This window comes from Epinephelus moara, chromosome 11 (genome assembly GCF_006386435.1).
Source record: "Epinephelus moara isolate mb chromosome 11, YSFRI_EMoa_1.0, whole genome shotgun sequence".
NCBI classification, from domain to species: domain Eukaryota; kingdom Metazoa; phylum Chordata; class Actinopteri; order Perciformes; family Serranidae; genus Epinephelus; species Epinephelus moara.
This window is the reverse complement of record NC_065516.1, coordinates 33,011,466-33,025,840: the sequence shown is the minus strand read 5'-3', so window position 1 is coordinate 33,025,840 and position 14,375 is coordinate 33,011,466. Positions and strand designations below refer to the sequence as shown.

General features: G+C 43.2%; 1 protein-coding gene across 1 annotated transcript in view; it reads right to left on the bottom strand.

Moving 5' to 3' along the window:
* Positions 1–2,918: 2,918 nt before the first annotated feature.
* Positions 2,919–14,375, bottom strand: part of si:dkey-225n22.4 (collagen alpha-1(XXI) chain) — a 97,945-nt gene continuing 86,488 nt past the window's right edge. Inside the window, exons 27-32 of the mRNA XM_050056153.1 lie at positions 13,031–13,063; positions 10,731–10,877; positions 10,403–10,457; positions 7,458–7,652; positions 4,377–4,454; positions 2,919–3,931 (exon numbers count right to left, since the gene is read on the bottom strand). Coding sequence (XP_049912110.1) covers positions 3,744–3,931; positions 4,377–4,454; positions 7,458–7,652; positions 10,403–10,457; positions 10,731–10,877; positions 13,031–13,063 — 696 coding nt within the window. The 3' untranslated portion in view covers positions 2,919–3,743. The remainder of the gene's footprint in view (positions 3,932–4,376; positions 4,455–7,457; positions 7,653–10,402; positions 10,458–10,730; positions 10,878–13,030; positions 13,064–14,375) is intronic.

Here is a 14,375-nt window from a genome sequence, read left to right as displayed (position 1 = left end):
ATAATCCTCCAGGACTGTAACATGCTCATGTTTAACCCAAACAATGTGTCATGTGACTGCAGTTGCTTCACATCCAGGTCGGAACACCACCTCACCACAAACCAACCGCACCAGAGTTCCTTTGGAACCAGACTGAGACCACCTCTTCAAGAAGGTCTCAGTCTGGTTGTTTTGGTGCACACCTGCCCAAACGAACCGCACTGAGGGGGCAAAGGAACTTGAGTTCGATTGAACTGAACCAAACAGGACAGGTGTGAAAGCACCCTTAGAGAGGACATGGATATGGTTTTGAGTTTGAGTCAATTAAGATGAAAGTATTATAAACAGGGAGGATTCTTACTTTAATTTCTCCCTGTTTTCTAAGTCTTTTTTCAGTAGAAACTAAGGCCCGTCAATAATATAAGCCTGCATCAGTCTGCAGTTGAGGTAAAATAAAGGCAGCTATTTGAGGATTCACTGTAATCCACAAACAGAAAAGCAATGAAAAATAAGTCCATAAAATATTGGCAAACATAAAAACAAATATCATCTGTAAAAACCGACAGTGACAGGGTTCTTACAACCCCGTGTGTCACAGTGATGGATTAGCACAGCCCCTGGTGTTCTTCACACAATAGGTGATAGAATATGTTTTTCCACCAGAGGGGATTACACGTAGGCTGCACTAGAAGCAGGCTGACAGTGAAATAATGCACTGCGAACTAACTGTGTTGTTTGAAGGGGTTTTAGCTGTGAGTTCGTCTCATTTATTCATGAGTTTCTGAACTTTATTTTAGGTTCTTATCTTTGACCAAACTGCCAAACCTAACTGTTAGATAACCTTTCACAAGATAATCATGTGGAAATGGAGTGTCCCGCTCTTCCATTGTGACGCATCCCAATTCGCTGTCAAGGAGTGTACTGTAATTTTCACATCATTTGTAGACACAGTCATTTCTCTCAGGCAGATCTGCGCTGAAGGCAGGAATAATCTCAGTAGTTGATATAAACGTCAGGGTGCCGCAGCTTCCAGCACAGCATGTGTGCTAATTCTTATTCACTTCTCTTAATAATATGCAATTATATGCACTTTTTAAATATGGACTCAAAGTCTGGAATAAATTCATTATTAAATAATTAAAGAAGACTTGAGCCTTTCTCAGATCTCATATCTGTTTTGCCACATTAGCCCAAATAGAAAAGCCCAAGCTCTTATTAGCAGTGGCCGATCTTCCTATAGACAAATCCTGGTGCCTCCCCACCCCTTTAATTTTTTAATTTGTTTGCTGTTGGTTTTTTTCTTTCTAAAAAAATCCTTTAAAAATTGAACATGAGCGGAAAATGATCCAAAGATCTAATGTCAACAGTCGAGTTTGTAGTAGGGGTACCACCTCTAGTCCATCTAGTTCATCAGTGGGTGATCGTCACAGTCAGAGCATGCTCGAACATTTGTGGGTATGGTGTAGTGGAGCGTACGTGGAGAGCATTAGAGAAAGAGAAAAAGAAAAGGCAAAAGCCATCCACAGTGCAGGACAAAAAAGGAAAGGGACGAAGACATTCATTCATTCATTTTCCGTAACGTCTTATCCTGTTAGGGGTTGTGGGGGCTGGAGCCTATCCCAGCTGACACTGGGCGAGAGGTCACCAGACTATCACAGGGCTGACACATAGAGACAGACAACCATTCACACTCACATTCACACCTACGGACAATTTAGTCACCAATTAACCTGCATGTCTTTGGACTGTGGGAGGAAGCTGGAGCACCTGGAGGAAACCCACGCTGACACAGGGAGAACATGCAAACTCCTCACAGAAGCATGAAGACAGAATGTGCAAGTTTTGTTGTTGTTTATTCGTGTCAATTTCATATTAGTTCTTGTTGTTGTTTGTAATAAATCAGCTCCTTCTCACGTCCAACTCGTAAAATACCACCGCTTTGTCAGTGGACCTCGGCATGAGACAAAGACACATGGAAGCACCTTCGCTGGGGTATCATACGCACCAGGTGGAGGGGGGAAGAACCATAGTATAAACAGCGAGAGAGTCCACACTTGCGACCTCTGGTCAGCTTTTTGTTTCCTGTGTGAAATCAAAAGTCAATTTGTTTTTTAGTGACAACATGCTAATATGCTAGTACGTGTAGCATGCTACCCCAGTGACATATGCCACATGACATGTCATGACAAGTTACATTTGGTTGGCAAAACCATGATGTTTTTGTCTAAACCCAACTGAGTGCTTTTGTTGCCTTGACCTAAGGAAGTAAAGACGAAGGCCCAATCCCAATACCCCCCCTTGCCCACTCCCCCTTGGCCCTCGAAATGAAGCAACGAGGGGTAGGGGTTGAAATCTTTCCCTAGGAACTGGGACACCACTCACTACGTCACTGCATCGGTTACGTTCACGCATACGTAACTATTTTAAACAGGAAGCTGCGAGCCATCTACATTTCCAACCGGCATCTACAATGGAGTCTCCGGTTGAGTTCATCCTACCTATCATGTTTGCCGCATTCATCATGCTTCATTTGATGAATGACAGATGACAGGGGACTTCTGCTAGCCAGCTAGCTAGCTAACCAGCTAATATTACGAGGCAGCATAGTTATACTAGCTGGCGTGTTATCGTAATGTGAAAAATCCGACAATTTTGCAGAACAGGACAGATGACAGATGCCAGATAGTGCGAGCTAGCTAGCAACCTGACGACGGTAACTTTAGCTATGTATGAACTTTTTTCCCGGTCTCTTGCTCGGTGGTAGCCATGGCGACGTCTACCCCTCGCTGGCAAGTCAACATTTGCAATCCCTCGCTCCAAAGGGCTAGTTTAATACCCACTACCCCTCGTTATGCCCCCTACACCTACACGCAAAAAGGAATTGGGACACTTCTACCCCTCGCGGGAACGCGCAAATGTAGGGGTAGGGCTAAGGGGGGGGGGGGGGGGTGGGGGGGGATTGGGACGGGCCCGAAGTGTTGTGAGTTTATTATGAAAAAGACTGTATGCATTTAACAAGCAGAAACCCTACATTTTCTTTGAAAACTGATGACGTCATACGTTGATATGTAGGTCCACTGACAAAGCATTGGCAATGGACGAGTTGGGATGAGAACACGCTGAACAAATACCATAAAGAAACAGAAATATTTGGGCGGGGGGTTGCACTTGTCTTGCACTGCTTATTAGCCTTACCAAATGAGAAGCAGATATGTGTTTTCTGTGCATTGGGTGTTGCCTTGAAATTCGATGGAACTGCTGGTGATGTTAGCCTGGAAGCATTAGCAAAGCCTTCAGTAACATTAACTTAAACATAAAGAGTAACTCAGGTAAAAGAGGAGGTAGCTATTTTTAATGTTATTCCCAATCCTATATTGTTTCTATTTACACAAGAACCAACAAAAGTCAGTTACAACCATTTTGGCGCTCATCTGACTTCCTCCTGATTAGACCTCACCACCTGCTGTTTAAACCTCTGCAGGTTTAAAGTGTAAAGTAGCCATGTTAGCCTCAGTAAGCTTGGTCGCTAGTCTGCGGACCGTCTTTCATCATGAATTCCGTGATCATGAATCAATGCCCAGCCTATTTCAGTTAAACTCAACTAATGAGGTCATTTCTGCCTCCAGTGCAGCTGTTCTCCACACACACTTTGTCATAAAGGAGTCACCAGTCAGACACGTCTCTGGAAGTCAGTATTACAGTAAATCTCCTCCCCGGAACACGCGGGTGTGTTCAGTGGCAGCCTCTCCCAGGCTGCTGTGTCATCAGACGTTGGGTCCTTTGCTGTAATGTTCCCTGAGGTTGTAGGTCTGATAGCACATGGAAACATCACACACCCCTGGAACCCCTGGGTTGCCCCGTTTGCCAGGATCTCCTGGTGGTCCTGGTTTTCCTGGGATTCCCTGGTTTCCTGGATGGCCGATGCCATCAAAGCCGCGGGGGCCTTGAATCCCTGCCGTGATAAACAGAGACAAAATAGAAGAATATAAAGTAGTATTTCTGCCCCATTTATAGCAAGAAAGTTCCATTAAATTTGATCATAGTTCTTGTACTATGACCTAAAAATAGCTCCTGCTGGATCATAAATTACATCTACTCATGAATTAATAAGCTATTACAGCTTCCGCAGAGAAATACAGCCCTCACTGTCTGTAACGTGCCCTCACCCCACCCACCAGGCTGTCACTAAAAGTACTCATTGAAAATGAAGATCAAACAGTGCCCACCCACATATTTATTAAAAATGCACCAGGGCAAACAGCCTTGATGCATTTTTTGTTAAAAATGCAGAGACCTGAAAGGCCAGATGTCAAAACACCGTGGTTAGGTTGCTGAAATTGCTTAATGGGTGAAGACATTCCCGAAATAACAGGCTGATAGATGGGCTTTTCACATACCTGGCTGTCCAGGTGGTCCTGGAGGTCCGATGTAACCTTCTCCTTTGCTGCCTTTGAGCCCTCTTGGTCCCATGTCACCTGGAGACATAATTTGTCTGCTTTAAAAAATAGGATTAGAGCGTCTATAAATGAGCTGTCAGATTGAGAGCTGCAGGGAGCTGCGTTCCCTCTGAAGCGACTCTGTCCAGTGCTGTGAAGGAGTCTGCATTCTTTCATTACAAGGTAACACTACAGCAATTTATTTCACTAATTCGTTCTTTTCCTACAACCTGGATTCATCTAACCGTGTTATCTGAAGCTCTTACTTGAACTTTTGGGTAACATTTATGTCCAGTATGGACACGGTAGCTTCAGTGCGCCACGTTGAGACATACTTGCTGACAGTATTGCAGTATACCCCAATATGTTGAATCTTAACGGGTGTCATGACGCGGGGCCGCTGTGGTTTAGAAGTCGTCCACTAATCGGAAGGTCGGCGGTTTGATCCCTGGCTCCTCCACATGTTGAAGTATCCTTGAGCAAGATTCTGAAACTCAAATTGCTCCTGATGGCTGTTTCATGGGTGTGTGAGAGCGCATAATCTACTCTGGCCCCTTTCTAGGAAAGTTTGGACACCCCTGCACTAGGTGAAAAGTCTGAGAATGACCAAAGTAAGTGGGATTCACCTTCGGGGTGACATGAATGTCTTTGCAAAATATCATCACAATCTTTGTCAGATATTAAAGTGATGGACTGACAGACATGAGAGTCTGAAACTGAATCTGTTCACTGAGTGGCTCATAAAGAACCAAACCACACTGTTAAAGGGGTACTGCAGTGATTTAGTCTTTTACTCCCATACAGTTTGGGGACTTGCAAGAGTCAGATTAAATGAGATTAAATGGTCTTTTGGTCCCTATAGCAGCTCCAAAATGGTTGATCCTCCACTTGCTACAATCCAACTTAATTGTGTCTTTCATTAGGCTCTCCCAGGATGGTACATTTCCACCTCTTTCTAACTCCCAAGCCTCCAATTTGAGACACAGGCTCTCTGATTAAACTCTCTTCTCTCGAGTCCAGATTTCAGCCTCTTCCCGCAGTGTTTTCAGCCAAGCTTGACACTATGAAGTTGCTGTTGTCCAGGGGTGGAGCAGAGGGGTGGTGTCTGGGGCTCCAGCCCCACATGTTTTCTCCGAAGTCCTGAATCTATGCTATTCCTGAAATAAATCTAATATAATTGAGTTAATGTTCTTCTGTTGGCCGAATATTCTGAAGTCTTGAGGACTTAATTTACTTTGCATTGTTGGGGAACCCTTGATTTGCATCTAGAGCAGCCCAGGTTATTATGGGAGGGGTTCAAATGAACTTTTATGTTGATCACACTTCACTCTGCTCAGCGCTCTGTTGCTCCGTCTCCCAGACAGAGTGCCTAGAGTTCGGTGCCCTGGATAACCAAACAGTACATTTGAATTTAGGAATGGTCCAGTTTGGGTCAGAGTGAGCTCCAGCACTCGAAATGAGTATTTCTGAACGCACCACTCACATCATCTCCCTCCATTGTCTGAAACAATTCAACAGAACTTGCTAGCTAGTGCTAGCTAATGTCTTTGCAGAATCCACCCTTTGTCAAGACCCGCCCGTGGCCCCGCCCCGCCTTAGTTACTGTTGCTGGGTTCGACAAGCCAAGCCTCGCGGGGGTTCATTCCCATAGGAAACAATGGAAAATACCGGGAGATTTAATTTTCTCGTAATTCGAATTGAATTGATCGTTCTGTCCAAAACGCAGTGTCAGTGATAGAGAACAAACGTGGCTACAGTTGAGTGAACTGGTATTACATGACATATCCGAAAACTTGTGAAAATCGTCGTTTTGTCCCGATGTCTGACGTTAGCCATGGCCACTAATGTGAGCTGCCCCCCCGCGGTTGCTAGCTCTCTCACCCCTCGAGTATGTCAGTGACTGGAATAAAAACTACTCCGAGAATATGTTCTGGATATCTCGAGTTACATAATATAACTCACTGATTTATCCACGTTTGCCAGCTAGAGAGCTCTGCATTTCACCGTGACGCCTTTAACAACGAGCCTGGGAGAACACAGCCTGGGGCGGTGTTTGACGAACCCCAGTAAGTTAGCAACTGTTGCTATGGGGAGGAGCACTCTGGTTGGTGGGTCAGTTGTTTTGCCTCCAGCTAAGCCCCGCCCACCAAAACACGTAAGCTTATTTACCAACAGTAAAAGGGTCTATGTTATGTAACTTTAAAATAGTAACATCAGGCAGTGTTTGTCTCCTTTTTAGACATCAGGAGTGGAAATTAGTCATCCTCAACATATGTTGTGCTCTGGTTTCAGAGGGATGAAGACAGTTTGAGAACAGTTGGATACAAAATAGGATGTAGACTCTACAGGATTCTTTTTTTACTTTGCAATTATCATGTTTTTCCCAAATGATGTACAGAGTTTTAGGCATTCTGTTATCTCAGGTGGCTTGAAAATTAGTGCATAAAGCTGCACTAAATTGTGGAAAATCTCCATCAGGGAAACATGCCCCTGGACTCCCCTAGGTTTGGACCGAGCCCTGAATGTTTACAACGTCTGGCTCCGCCCCTGCCATTCTTCTGACCTAACGAGTGGAAATGGAACACAGCAGAGGAGTGGTACAGTTTGGCATCTTTCACAGCTGATTAGCCACTCCCCGTCTTGAAGTGGTGATAAATCAAAGACAGCTCATTGAGATGGGTTTGCATTCAGTATTTGTTGTCTTTTGCTCTGCTGACTTTCACTGATGTTCGCTCCTTTAATGATCTTGTTTTATGGGCTACAGTGAACATCAACACATCCAATTTGTTCATCGTTGACACTGTTTTGATTTTAATCGTTGATGAAAGCAGCAATAAATTTCGTCCTAGCTCTTGTTCATGAAGTTGTGTTGTTATTTATTGTCTTGTTTTCATCAGGGTTAAGAGACGGATTGAGAGGTTTTTGTCATCATTTCACGCCGAGGATCCAACACCACTGACGTAAAAAGGAGCATTAAATACAGATAACACATATCAGTCATACTGTGTTGATCATCCCTGAACAAATTACAGGTCATATCACCTTTCAGGCCTACAGGACCCTGCCTTCCAGGAGGTCCTGGGTAACCGGGATTGCCACTCCTGCCAGGGTAGCCTGGAGTTCCCATTGAGCCTTTGGGTCCTGGTGCTCCTGGATCACCTGGAGGTCCTTTCACACTCTGGCAGGGTTCACACCTAGGTGGGGGGGCCAGAGTCTGGAGCAGAGCTGGAAGTTGATCTGCAGGGCACAGCCAGAAGGTGCTGAGTAATCCATGAGTTTATTATGTAAAAACACCTTTCTTAACAGAGTCTGGCCACAGAATCGTATATGCCTAACCACATAGAAAATCCATGTTTATACAGTGTATGTATATATGTATCATAGAAATGTGACATCATATATTTCCTCAGTTGTATTCAGTGTTCTATGAAATATTTGGGATTTCAAGATTCTCGGGTTTTGTCATGTTAAGCCTGGTTTCCATCAAATACCATCGGTATGGTACCTCTGGAACCAAAAGTAACCCTTCAGACATGGTACCTCGACCCTAGGCTCATTTGGTGTTTCCACCACACTCACTGCTCCGTCCAGCACTCGCTGTATTTCCTCTTCAGCGGTGACACAGATGGAAGTCTGCACCTCGTTTATCGTCCATAGAAAAAGGCTGCACGCCCACATTTTCAGAACAAAATAAAACAGGCTGCAGTGAGAGTCTCTCCATGGGATATTTAAAAATAGCATATTTGTTAAGTGTCGCCAGAGCCTACAGAACCAACGCTCTGCAACACTTTTTTTCCACTCGTGAAGATCCACTCATTACTAAAAGTGTATGTTATCCAAGAGAGACAATAAAAAATAAAGTCATGGTCAAACAGTGAAGTTTCTGGCAGTCAGCCAAGAGAATTAAGTTATGTTTTCAACGACTGCTGCTGCAAGAGGCAACAAAATATCCTTTATTTTTATAGTTACAGTTTATTAATATATGTAAAACATGAGCCTCAAAACCAGCCACAACTCAGCCCTGAGCAGAGTGACCGTCCTCTACTGACCAATCCAATCAGACTGCAGTGTTCACAGCTCCACCTTTTAGTACCAGATCTGTGTGCTAGGTACCCCAACTGAGGGGGGACCAAACATGGGGACCGTACGGGACGGTTCTGTTGGTACCATCCACAACTTTTCACAGTGGAAATGGGAATAAAGTGTACCGCACTGAACTGAACTGTAGTGCTTGGTGGAAATCGGGCTTTGGGTGCCATGACTTCGGAATCAGTAGCCAATCAAGAGCCTGCTTGCTGAAGACATATTGGGTTGTTTGCACTAAAATGAGCTGATATTCTTCAGCCCAGTCGCCAGAAGAAAATGTTGTCATTGTATGTTTCTGCTAACCACAAATACATTTCATAGGTATTATTTCAACGTTTTCAAAGTGACGTATACGAGCCGACATCGTCATCGGGAGGTGGATGGCGTGTCACACAGAGAGCGATTGTTTTTTACTTAGACATCACAGCGTTTTCAGGTAGGATTTTGCCCCCAAAATCGGGTATTTCAGGCCAAAAACTGATCTTTTCTGAACCATAACCAAGTGTTTTTTGTTCCTAAACCTAACCACAAATTAACCAAAGCACTGTTGAAATGTAAAGTTTCCACCTCTCTGCTATAATAACAAACAAAACAAACATATCCTGGGTTTGCAGAAATGTAAAATGCTAACATTTTTGCTGGTGATTGGGTTGCATTTGTAACATCACTGCAAATTGGACGAACTATCTTTAGCGACAAAAGTAAAGTAAAACAGATCATTTTAAGTTTTCTGTTTGTGTTCCTTGTTTCATGATATTAATTCATGTTTAATCTGCTTCCTGTTTTATTTTGTAGGTTCTCTCCTCATGTGTCATGTCTGGTTTTACTTCCTGTCTTTGTGTGTTTTCCCGCCTGTTTTCTGTCACACCTGTCTCGTTAGTCCTTCCCTGTTCCCAGAGTCTTCCCTTCACACCTGTTCTGTATTAGACTGTCTGCTCCACCCTAGTGTTCCCCTCCACACCCTTGTTGTTAGCCAATCCCTATTTCCCTCCTGCTGCCTGTGTCCACCTCCTCCAGCTGTGTCTCGTTCTTGTGAGTAGTTTTCTGTGTGTATATACCTGTGTGTTTCACTTTGTTCTTTGTCAGTTTGTCTGTGTTCCTCGCCATGTTTCCTGCCTGGTCTCTTGTGTTGTTTTGGATTTCTTCCCTGTATTCATCATGTTACCTTGCTTGGTTTTCAGTTTAGTTCTGGTAATTCTTTTGTCATTTGGACTTTAGTTAGCTGCATTTGGGTCCTTTTCTGAACTGACAAAAACTGCATGTAATCAAATGAAAATTCAATTTTGCAGCTTTGTTAGCTTTTCCATCGTTAGACAAAAGACTTTTACTTTACCAAGTTTGTCTTTGCTGGTTTAGGGAAATGGAGGGGATCTAAATATCTGTCATTCACAGCTACATCCAAAAAACAGTTGTAGATTTTGATTGGATATTAGTGTTTTATCCATTCACTCACATAAATACCGTAGTTTTTATCAGCAATTGCAAAACATAAATACATATAATGATAAAGAGGCTGTTTGTAGCGATAAATATCACCAACAGCTCCCGTCCCCTCTATGGAGCTTTAGTGTCTTTCAGCTGACTGTCTCAGTTTTCTCTTAACACTCTAACACTTGTTCACCAAACATCGGACAGTGTTTCCATGGAGATTGTTTGTTTGCTTGGACTCACGCTTGTGACGCCTGTTATCGCCTTTAGAGAGAGAATAATCGCCTAAATGATTCTCCAGATACCCTGCTTTAACCCTAGTTTGTAATAATCAGTGTAAATCGATCAAAGAAAAGTTAAGCTCCACGTCTGAGACAGCTCTCAGCAGCACTTGGGGCTGGGGGGAAGTTTCAGACCCGGGCTTTCATACTGTGGTTCTCAGCAAAGTGACATAAAAACAAACAGATACTTACTACGCAGAACATCAGTGCAGAGCTTTAGAAGATGTTCATCTGAGGGAGGCTTGCCCTGCAACACACAATTACACTTTGATTCAGTTGAATCCACTGTGGGACTGGGAAAACAGGCTCAACCTGTGATTGAGTGTGCCTGCAGATTTACAGGATCTTCTCAACGCTCCACTCTCTGTCTTCACGTAGCCCACACACTGACAGAAACGCTCCCATTACCCCCAAACATAACTCCTCCAATCCAGACAGGAAATCACTGACTGTTTCTTTCAGCCCTTTTTTTTTTTTTTAAATCCGCTTAGAGGAGATGGTTAGGAAGAGGTTCACTCACAGGTTTCCCCGGATATCCTGGTTGGCCTGGTTGGCCTGGCAACCCATCCTGGCCAGGAAATCCCCTGGGACCAACAGCACCCATGTGGCCCATGTCCCCTTTCTTTCCTTCAGGCCCCCTGTGGCCTACATCACCTGTCACTCCTGGCTGAAGAAGCAGGAGAAGGTGAAATAGAGTCATATTTCACAGTCAGTCATTAACTAAATTATGTCATCTCCTACATAAAGATCAACTGCCAGCTTTGCTGAATAAGAGATGCTCAGGATTTAAAGAGTTCTGAGAGCTGCGTCTCTTTTTGTAACCTTTCCAAATCCAATAATACAAGAGCACAGCCTGTGTGTAAGGTATGGATGAAACTGTATTTGTCTGCTCCAATACAAGCTGCAATCATTAGCATGTCTGGCTAACTGGTCCTGGATGCTAACAGAGCTAGCTAAACTTGTCCTGCCCCAGAGCAACATAACAAAAACAGTCTAATCGTATATTTGTCCTTATAAATATATAAAATGCTCGGGCTCACTAACTCAGCAATGCAATACATACGGTGGCCCTTAGAGCTCAACACACTGCAAATTAAGAAAAGTGTGGATTATGAAGTTATTAAAATCGGCTATCCATCAAATGTCATTTTTTATGCCCCCATACAGCCGATAGCCGGAGGCATTATGTTTTCAAGGTGTTGCAAGAATTCCTTAAAAATAGGCACAAACGTCCACTTGGACTCATCAATGAACTGACTAGATTTTGGTGGTCATAGGTTAAAGACCAAGGTCACCGTTACCTGGTTTGTCTCATTCTTGTGAACACGATATCTCAAGAACACCTTCAAATGAATACCTTCAAATTTGACACAAACATCCTTTTTGACTCAACTATGATTTGATCAGATATTTTTGCTGGTTTAAAGGTTAAGGTCACTGCAACCTTCAGTCTGTCTTATTCTCATGAACGGGATATCTCAAGAACGCCTTGAGGGTATTTTCTCAAATTTGGCACAAATGTCAACTTAGACTCATAAATCAACCAATTAGATTTTGGTAATCAAAGGTGAAGGTCACTATGATGGTTATGGAATGGAATAAAATTATGAAGTAATGACAGTTTATATCCAAAAGGTCAAAGGTCAACCTCACGGTGACAACATAATGTTCTGCAAAAACACTTTTCTGGCCATTATTCAGCCTCACATCAGGAACAGAAGAGGAGATATTTGGTCAGACACTGAATTGGTGACTCCAATCTTGGTATTGCAGATGTCTGCCATTGACCTAGCGTTAGCCTTTCTCTTATTGTTAAAATATCTAGCCAACTTTGATACCTTCATAAGCTACAAACCATGGCAACAAGTGAGTCCTAGCATGTGCATCACTTTTTTGTGTCATGCAGCACTTTTGCTTGCGCCAAATCCATTTGCATGTGTTTTCATAATTTACAGTGTGTTAAGCTCTCAGGGTCACCGTTATCACAAGACCAATGCTGTGTCTTTAAATCCATGTCTTCGTGGATTGTCACCTTGTATGGCTGCTGAGTTTATGCATGAGACATGTAGCTTTAGCCTCAGTCTGTTAGCACAGTAGCCAAGTGGGTATTTAAGACTCATTTTCTTGGGGCTTGTTTTAAAATAAGTCAACTGGAAACATTAAAAGACAGCATGGAGCTAAGCTAGCTTTCTTAGCTCGATAGCTACAGCTGATAAAATCTGCCAGCGGACTCCAGCTAGCAATGAGAGGCTGCCTTTTTCTACCTCTGTCTGAAAACAAACACCCACTGTTTCAAAAATGACTCCATATTTCAAGGTGTAAATCTGCCACCTGATTGTTGCAAACTGCAAAGCGTGCAAGAATGGAACGTTTGACAGACAGGTGTAGCAGCAGTGAGGAGGGCTGGCTTAGCAGATCGTCAATTATCCTAATTAGATCTATACACAGCATTCCAATTTTTTTTTTTACTCTCTTTTTTGTTTTGTGATCAAGAAGCATGCTAATACAGTGTGCACTGTTATCAAATGATATTCCACAAATGATACGGCACTTGCACAACTGAGAGAAGCTGTATCTCCATAAATTGTGATTCTGCAGACAGTACACTAAGTGTTTGATATTTCAGATGTGTGCGCCTTTAGAAACGAGGGCTTTTGTGATGTATATTTTTGCCCGGGGGGCCAGATTTCCCCAGGCCTGGAGGTATTGGCTCTGTAAGTCTTCTATAGCAGCTGTGCAGGCTTGACAGGGCTTCTCACTGCGGTGCAGAATAAGACAGAATGGATTATATCTAATACCGCAAAGTCTAATTCGACAAACCTCTCCTTTCCTTCCCCTGGGTCCCACTTCGCCCTGACGGAAGAAAGAAAAGAGAGCGGGAAGGGTGGGGAGGAAAAGAGAAGAGGGGGAAATAGAGAGAGACAGTTAGAAACTTCAGCTTACATATCAAAGGCTGAGTTAGTATGTCAGAGGAGCTATGCTCGCTGCTCTGCATTGCTGATGCAGAACCGTTCTCTTTTCTGTCAAAACCGCTGGCTTACAAAACATTTTAGATTGGTTATTGTAATGCATTCTTTAAAGCTCTTTTTTTATTTTGCTTCTTGTTGTAATGTGATGGAAAATGCATCTGCAGATCTGTTAGTCCTCAAAAGACACCATCCAGTGGCAACACCAACTCTGGAGGAGTTTTTCATAGTGTTAGGACACATTTATTTTTGAGATTCTGAGTGTTCTGCTTCCCTTAAAAAGCTTCCTCTTTCTCATCCACATGTTCTCCTTTACTGGGAAGTGATTGTAGCCATGCTTGTGCTGTGAGAAACAAACAGACCAGCATTCCCTCAGACTGCTATGAGGAAGTTTTGTATCAGCTGAAGTATTTTTTGAAGCATTTAATGCGCACAACACAACACAGAAACATGGCTCTGCCCATTCACACATACAGACTCAAACACTGGAGATACAACAGGGTGCCATTTATTGTAAATTAAACAGGATGGCATCTCCCACCTTTACTCAAAACCTCAAAGGAAAGCTCAGCGGTGCAACGTCGAAGTCAAAAAAGGTTCAGCTTTCTGCAAATGTCCTCTGATGCACAGTAGTGACAACCTAAAGGCTGTACCATGAAGCAAGTTTACCAGAGCCAGGCTTTTTTAGCATTAGCTGCCTCAACAAACCCTTAAAGCCTCAGTCAAAGATAACACGTGCCATGAAGGTAGTTGCTCTGTTAACCCAGGTTTTCTTCCTCAGGCTCTGTGCGCATTCCCACAAAACTCTGAAAATTGATCGGTCATATGTCGTCTACCTCTGCCTTTGAACTACAGAAAAAAGCTGTTGTTTAAATCAAAGTGAGAGGGGGATTCCTAATGAAACAGCTGCACATTTTACAGCTCTTAAACAGCAGATTTGAAGGTTCAGTGTGTAGGAGTAGGTGTTGGCATAACTGGGATATAATATAATAACTACTAGTCCATACTCATGGGTAGCGTTGTCACCTTCTACCTATGCCAATCCTCAATGCCTATGTGCAGTTTCACATAGATTGACCACGTCAGTGAGTAGAAAAACGTGGGACAGACAGAATGACTGACTGACAGAATGACACACTGACAGTTTCCGTGATTATGTACAGCATACCATACCATGACTTAGTCATACCAAACATTAG